The 8,502-nt window shown below is 44.3% G+C and overlaps 1 protein-coding gene across 1 annotated transcript in view; it reads right to left on the bottom strand.

Moving 5' to 3' along the window:
* Positions 1-217: 217 nt before the first annotated feature.
* The window catches only part of TBKBP1 (TBK1 binding protein 1), a 56,668-nt gene continuing 48,383 nt past the window's right edge, over positions 218-8,502 (bottom strand). Inside the window, exons 8-9 of the mRNA XM_054995347.1 lie at positions 5,920-6,641; positions 218-346 (exon numbers count right to left, since the gene is read on the bottom strand). Of these exons, the coding sequence (XP_054851322.1) occupies positions 218-346; positions 5,920-6,641 (851 nt within the window). The remainder of the gene's footprint in view (positions 347-5,919; positions 6,642-8,502) is intronic.

Genomic DNA, 8,502 nt, shown 5'->3' with positions numbered 1-8,502 from the left:
AAAGCAGGAAGGAGAAGAAACCCACTTTGAAAAACCAAGGCAAAGGGGATGAGGGAAAGGCAGAACTCTTCACGGCTCAGTCCACTGGAGACTTGGAGGTATTTTATAGAGAGCCCCTGTTGCTCCGTCGCTTTTCATGCAGCATCCAAGAAGGGTGGGGTGAAGTGGACAGGTCTTGTTAAGGAAGCCAGAAGAAGAAGGGATGATGGTGCAGGCCTCAGATCTTGCTGTTCTCCAGGTGGGAATCAATGTGCTTTATCAAAGCATCGTCTGGGTAACCAATGGGGAAGGCCACCTGGCAGAGAGGGCAGCTACGGATGTCAGAGTCCACTGTCTCCATCAGCAGCTAAGAAACACAGGATGGGGAAAGAATGCAGATGAGAAGTCTGTTTTTTTTTAAATTAAAGCTTACAAATATTTATCATGTGATAATTAAATTAGATACTCAAGTACTGTTAAGAAATAAATTCTTCACGTGTGTTTTTAATAGACACTACCTCTGAGGAATGGCATAACCTCCCCCCTCCCCCCCAACACACACACACACAAACCTTGAGTGGAGTTGAAACTCTTTTGGTCCCCTACTTAGTGCCCAAAACTAACCGGACTGTGGCATCTGTACCAACTGTAGTCTCCAAGATGTCTTTAAGGGCAGACCAATGTAGGGTGCATTACAGTAATCTAGCCGCAAGGTAACCATAGCATGGGTCCCCATGGCTAAGTCAGCAGGCTTGAACCACATGGAGTTAGTATAATGCCTTGTTTGCAACGTTAATTATCTTGCTTTTTCAGTAAAAAAGGGTTGCCACTTGCCAGGTCCCCTTACCCTACCGGCAGAGGTGGGGAATCTGGCACTTACCTTCATAGTTTTCTTGCATGCACAAAAAGTGTGCATGTACTCCCAGTGCAGCATGATGACATCACTTCTGTGAGTGACATCATCACATAGGCCCCACGAGTGCTCCTCGGCTTTGCGCTGGGCTCCAAGCAGCTGAATCAACCCAGTGCAAAGCCCAGGAGCACTCCCAGGGGCTGCACAACGCTGGGAGCTCACTCCAGAAAGCCCATTCCTGCGCCTTTTCCTCCTCCAGCCAGGTGAGTGGGGACGGGGAGGAAGCTGGGAGTGGGGGATCTGCTGCCCTCACGAGGGCAGCAGCAACCGTAGGTATCACTAGGCTCTTAACATAAGAAGAGCCTTGCTGTGGCCCATCTGGTCGAACATCCTGTCTCACATGCCGGCCAACCAGTTACTATAAAGGGCCAAAAACAGGGCATTAAGGCCGAGGCCTTCCTCAAGAACTTCCTTAATTTATGAATTAAATTCCAGTCACATAAGTCACTTTTGAGCATGGTACAATATGTCTCCATATTCTGCATCTATCTCCGAGAGAAAATTTTGAAACTGATGATGAGTAAGGCCATGATGATGCCTGATGTAATTAATGCTGGATACAACAGCAAGCATCATGCTTCCCCACTGAAGAATCTTACTACACAAGGCTTGCTGATGGATGATGCAGTGAAATTGCATGGGAAGTGTACTGTTTAGTTTCAATATCTCTTCATTCATTCTTGCAACTACACCAGTTTTACTTCCCACCATATTTCTTGCACTCTAGAAATGTTCAGTATGCAAAACACTTTGTATCCTTTTTTTTGGTGCAAAAATACCAGCCCTTTTACTGTACCTTTCCTGCCTTTTTTGCAAAAGACATCTCCTGTACTCTTTCACACAGCTGCTTTATACACATATATAGCCTTCAACATGGTAATGCATGGAGAGAGGGAGTGTAAAAGTTGAGCAAAGCACCCAACTTTTTGCTGGGTAGCCAGCAAAGCACCCCAAATGGCCAAAATGCTAGTATGGAGGATAAGACCAAGAGGGGGTTGGCAGAAGGAACCATGAGGACTAGAAGAAACAATGTTGCTGTTGTGTTTTTTTGCAAGAAAGGGACACGAAGAACAGTAGTAGGTGGTACCTTTTGAAGCAGGAAGAGTCTGAGGGAGTCTGAGGGAAAATGCCTTGAGAGAGAGAGCAGCAAATAAGCAGGTTGGAGGGCCACACAGAAAGGGCTTGGGGGCCGTATGTGGCCCGCGGGCCGCAGGTTGGGGACCCCTGACCTAGATTCTCAGCAACAAAAGAGTGAAGAGACGTGCAGAGCATGGAAACACCCTTAGCTCAAAGCAGGGGTTTCTCATTTCTTTTGCTTTCACTTTTTAGAACCCATCAAAAATGAGGCCTAGCTGAGTGTTCAGAAAACAGCTGGGAAGTCATCAAGAAAGCACTGGAAGGAGACCAGTAAAGTGTAACCTCAGGAGAAGTACCAACTAGATAGAGTCAGTTTAGTGTAGTGGTCAGACTGTTGGACTAGGTTCTGGGAGACCCAAGATCTAATCTGCCATGGAACCTCACTGGGTGACCTTGAACCAGCCACACACACTCAGCCAAGCCTACCTCAAATGGTTATTATTGTGAAGATAAAATGAGGGAGCAGAAAATGATCTAAGCCACTTTAAATCCCATTGGGGGAAAACAGTGGCATATAAATGAAATAAACCTGTTAGTATTCTCAGTGTGGCTGGGCTTGTTGGAAAACCATCAATGTACGATTTATTTACTAATAATGTAATTTCTAAAATTACAGACATTTAAGTGGGAAGTAGCTCCAATTTTTGGAAAGAAGTGTCAGCATTTTTAGCACACACTAGATTTAGCATAATTTTTAAAAATACAAATTGCATAAACTGTAACCTGCTCACAGCCCTACAGATAAATTGGGCCAGAAATCAGTTTAGTGCCATCAATACACTTGGTGCTTTACTTATTACAAGAAAACAGATTCTTGCCCTGAGAAGCTTACAGTGTAAAATCTGAGGTAAGCAAATGGAAGGCAAAGATTTTCCAGGACCTAAAAGGCTTACAGAAAGAGAAATTATAGAGGTGAACAACTGGCAGGACTGCAAAGTGAAAATCATTTATGCCACTACCCTAAAACAATTGTGTCAGATCCTCCTCTATATGTTTATTAATTACTGTAAGACCTTGTGGGTGCTATTTCCTTATATAGGACTCGTAAAAATCTGTGTTTGGGTGGAAGATGAAGTTTATGGATTATTAGGCCCTCCCCTCTGAAGTTTTAGAGGGGCGATATAAAAAGGTTCAGATGGAAAATAGATTTTGCCTCTGCAGTACTGGGGAGATTGAAATCACAGAACATGTTTTATTTCATTGCACCTTCTATCAAGAAATTCGTATTAAGTTCGTCATCCCCTTACTTAATAGCTACCCTGGCTGTTTGGAGTCAGTGTATATCAGAATGTTAATAGATGAAAACCCATTGCTTACAGCATGTAGTGTGAAGTTTTTCATGGTGGCTTATAGAATCCATCAGCTAATGAAGGTATAATAATTTTAGCGGAAGAAATGTTAAAATTGTATTTTTAATTTTTGTATTATATTTATTAATGTAGGAGTTTAAACCTGTAGTTCTAGAATTTGAGTATATGAATGCTGTTACATTTTATACTGGTCAAATACCATTTATAATAAAGATTTGATTTGATTTATGATTAATTGATATGTCAATTATCAAGTAATGTTAAGGTGTATAGCTTCAGTTATGCCAATGAGCTTTCTTATACTGGCTCTTTGTTGATCTCATCTCTTGCTCTGAATATTGGCACAGAGTGGCTCTTTAATTATAAAAGGCTGCTGACCCCTGTTTTAATGTGAAACTTTTTTTAAGGTTACTGATGCAATTTCCAAAAGACGTTTTTCCTCCTCATCCATACTGAGATATAAGAAAGTATATAATATTTCAGCATGGGACATTTGGGGTTGCATCTAACCAGCTTTTCTGCGAATCAAAAAAGAAGCAGGTTTGAACTACCCTAAAAAGGAAATTCCAGGAATTATGGGACCTGCATATAAAGAAGCCACATGGGATGGGGATTACAGCAAGGAGGAGAATGAGACAGAGTGGAAAATTTGGCTGAACCTAACCCTTTATTTCTGCTCCCGATCTCCATACCCTGGAAGCTTGTCAAGCAGTCTGGGGAATCTTACAGGATCATCACAAGACCTCCTTCCTTGGCATATTTTTTTACTGACTATAGGGTGAATTTTAACATATAGTATTTTTTCTTTCAATAGGTGGTTTATCTCAGATTTGATTAAGTGATTCCTTTTATGTACTGTCATCTGTACTTAAGGTGAAATACATGATAAAATAACTGTACCTCATAACATGTGTATAAGGATCCAAGATAGCACCAATTCCTTCAGAAAACTATGCCTTCCCCCATATTCCTGCATTCCACAGTCTTTGATCTGTGACATTCAAATACTTCCCATAGAAAACCCTGCCTCTCTCACAAAAACCTGAAAAGATTCCAGAGGAGTGGCCAAATGAGTTTGCTGAAACCCAAAAGCAGATTTTTTAATAAAAAAAATTGGTATTGGTGTTTATTTATTTTTTTTGCAAACTGAAGCCAAAAGGCCAAGCAATGTCAGTGGTGGTTTATTCAGAGTACAAATGAGAATCAGTCAAAAGGGTAAAAGATCCAATCAGAACGGATGTGACCCACTTCTGACTGGTGATGAATTGACAGAGCAAGAGGCATAGTGTATATAAATCTACAAAAAATAACAACTGTTTTCTGTAATGAGCTAACCACTCCCAGTCCCCTTTGAGCCCAGACCTGATGAGAAAAAACAAGAAGAAAGATGGGGAAAATGTTAAGACCAAACAGCTGAGCTGTTCAGATCCAGTGATATGTGAGCAGAAAGGAAAATGTGATTAGCATAGTCATGCTTGAGCAAGCAATAGCATAAGTTCTGCAACAACACACATTGCTTCAATATATGGGTATGGTCATCTTATGGCTGTTGATAAACTTGTACCACAAGATTAATAGAATGTAAGAGAGGGATAAGTGGTTTCTGTAGTGAGCTAGTTACATGGAGTTTCTCTTGAGCTTAAGTAGGACAGAGTCAAAACGTGAAGGAAATCCAGTGCAACTGCTTCAAGAATGAGTCTCTCTGAAACTTTTTGTTGAAGGCTGTGGAAACTTCAGAAAATCTGCAGAGGCATCCTGTAATACCCTTGAGAGTTTTCATACTTCAGTGAAAAAATTTCAAAGGGAGACTCCACCATGAAGATGCTGAGTCGGAATTCACCTGCAAGTCTGACAACATCAGATTTGGGCACAGTTGGGCCTGGGAGTGGCTAACTTTTTAGTACTTGTTACATATTTTACTTCAATGATACTCCACTTTTCTCCCCAGTAGGGACTCAAAGCGGCTGATACTGTTCTCCACTCCTCCACTTTATCCTTATAACCACCCTGTGAGGTAGAGTTAGGCTGAGGGTGTGTGACTGGCCCAAGGTCACCCAACCAGCCTCTGCAGCAGACTAGGGATTTGAATCTGTCTCCCGGATCTTAGTCCAATACGCTCACCACTATTTTGCACTGACTCTTGGCACAAAACAGAAGTGGATCACATTCATTCTGACTAAATCTTTTCTCTTTTGATTGGATTTCATTTCTGCTCTGAATGATCATTGCTTGCTTATTTACTTATTTACTTCATTTAAGTCCACCTTTCTTGCGGACACTCCAGGATTATGCAATTGCTTATAGTGCTTGGCCTTTTAACCTAAGTATGTAAAAAAATTATCCCCCACTCCTTTATTACTAGTAGTAGCAGTAGTAATAATAGTAGTAGATTCTGATCCACAAATACTCGTGCCATGATAAATCAGTTCGTCTTCAAGGATCTTTGTTGTTACAACTTATAACTAAGCAAACCCCACCAAAATATACTGTATGTAAATATTCTTAAGCGATTCTGGACTTTACATTACAATCCAGATGAGGGGAACGCACAAAACAACCACAGAACTGGATGATGCTTACATTGATTGAGGGCCAGGACTGAGCATGCTCAGCCCTAGAGTATGAGGCATCGGTCCGGTGCGTGGAAGCATCGGGGATGGGGAACCCTGCACAGAAAGAGGCGCAGCGAATTCCCCCTGCTTCAGGACTGGGGGGACTTGGGAGGGCCCAGTCGTCTTCGTCTGAGGATTGCTTCTCGAAGCGCAAGTGCTCTTCAAAGGCGTCTCTGGCGTAAACCTCGCCGTAGGGACGGTGCTTTGGTAAGGTAGAAGCTTCCGGCTGCAGCCAGAGAGAGCGGTTCTGCTGGTACATAGCCGCATCGCTCACCTCCGAGTAGCTCCGGCGCCCTTGGAAGCTTGCTTTGATGTGGTGGCTGGAGGGTTTGGAATAGCCCAGATCCATAATGCTTCTCTCACTGCCTGAAGATCTGTGCTGTGAGGAGACAGCAGAGGAAGAACAGTTTGGGGCTGGTGAGCAGCGCTGCTGAGCAGGAGATTGGCTGGACAGTGGTGCCGGGGAACGGCGCTGTGAGGCAGGTGACTGGCAAGGAGGTGGTGCTGGGGAACGACGTTGATGTGCAGGGGACTGGCAGGGTGGTGCCGGAGACCGTCTCTGCAGGGCTGGAGACTGGCACTGAGGAACGGAAGGTCTCCCCTGTTGGGCTGGGGAAGTGCACTGAGGAGCTGGAGAGCGACGTTGCTGGGCAGGAGAATGGCGCTGGGAATGGGGAGAGTGGCGATGCCCTGGAGAGGAACAGGAGCAAGAGAAGAATCACATCCTTGACCCAAGGAGGAATAGATGTTCCAAGGCTGTGGGACAGCTACCACTTAAACTTTCAACCAATGGCCTGGGCACCAAAATGGCTTCAAAACCACTCACCTGATTGACAACAGTAAGCAATTATTTGAAAACCCATGGTGCAAAGGCAATACTTACAACTCTTGTCTGCATTCAGGTTTTTTTTAAAACAGGATCCATTTCTGAACTGAGAGAGGGCCGACACTGGCAACAATGGATCAGAAGTCTTATCAAAAGAAATCTTTCTCTGTCAAAGAAAGAATTAGTGGGACACATGAAGCTACCATATACTGCCCAACCCTTGGCCCATCAAGGGTCAGTACTGTCTATTTTGACAGGCAGTGTCTCTCTGGGGCTTCAGGTCTTTTATATCACTTCCTACCTTATCCTTTTAAATGGAGATGCAGGGATTCAATCAGGGACCTTCTTCATTCAAAGCAGGTGCGCTACCACTGAGTCACAGCCTCTTCTTTTTGAAGCACAAGAAGCTGCCTCATATGGAGTCAGACCCTGGGTCTATCTGGGTCATTACTGTCTGTGCTGAGTGGCAGCAGCTCTCCAGGGCCTCAGGCACATCACCCACCACCTGATCCTTTAACTAGAGGTGCCAGCGATCGAACTAAGGCTCTACCACTGAACCACAGTTTCCATTCAAGTGAGAGTCATTGGATCCAACTTGGAGGAAGAAAGTCATCGGATCCATTCTACAGGCTCCACCCATTGCCTTGTATCCTACCACTCCACTCGGCCAAATCTGAAGCATTCCTGCAGCCAAAAGAAGCTGTTCTACGCTTGAGGAAAGCTTCTGACTTAGCTGGGCAAGAGTGGCAGGATACAAGCTGCTGACTCATAGAATCACAGGGCTGGAAGGGATCTCCAGGGTCATCTAGTCCAACCCGTTGCACAATGCAGGAAATTCACAACTGCCACACACACCCCCTCCACAGTGACCCCTACTCCATGCCCAAAAGATGGCAAAACACTGTCAGGATCCCTACCCAAAGTGGTCTGAGGAAAATTGCTTCCTGACCCCAAAGCGGCGATTGGCTTTATCCTGGGCCACAAGAACTAAGCACTGATGTAACCCTTCCTGCCCTCCCTCTCATGATATGCCTAGGTTCACAGTATTGCTGTCAGATGGCCATAATAATAACATTAACAACATTCTATTTATATACCGCTCTTCAGGACAACTTACACCCGCTCAGAACGATTTACGAACTGTGTTATTATTACCTCCACAACAATCACCCTGTGAGTTGGGTGGGACTGAGAGAGCTCTGGAAAAGCTGTGATTGACCCAAGGTCGCCCAGCTGGCTTCAAGTGGAGGAGTGGGGAATCAAACCCGGTTCCTCCAGATTAGAGTCCCGCCACTCTTAACCACTACACCAAAAGCCCTCTACCTCCCAAGGAAGCCTGTTCCACTAAGCAACCGCTCAACTGTCAGGAAGTTCTTCCTAATGTTTAGCCAAAAACTCTCTTGATTTAATTTCAACCCACTGGTTCTGGTCTGACCTTCTGGGACAATGGAAAACAACCCCCCACCATCCTCTGGTGGGGTCATCTGTATATATACAGACAAGTGCCCTGACTGACTCATCAACACCGAGCCCAAACCTCTGGACCTAGAAACATAAAATTAGGGAAGAACATTCCTTTCATTATGTAAACACCCACTAAGAAGGGATTTTAAGAGATTCGCCCCCTAAGGGGATAAAAAGGGGTAAAATGTGTTTTCCCAAAGGGATACAGCTTCCCTATGTGGCTGGTAGGCTGCTGCCTGCTTGCACCCCTGCCTACTGCCA

This window comes from Eublepharis macularius, chromosome 12, assembly GCF_028583425.1.
Source record: "Eublepharis macularius isolate TG4126 chromosome 12, MPM_Emac_v1.0, whole genome shotgun sequence".
In the NCBI taxonomy this organism is placed as follows: domain Eukaryota; kingdom Metazoa; phylum Chordata; class Lepidosauria; order Squamata; family Eublepharidae; genus Eublepharis; species Eublepharis macularius.
The sequence above is the reverse complement of the archived record's forward strand: the minus strand, read 5'-3'. Positions and strand labels throughout refer to the sequence as shown.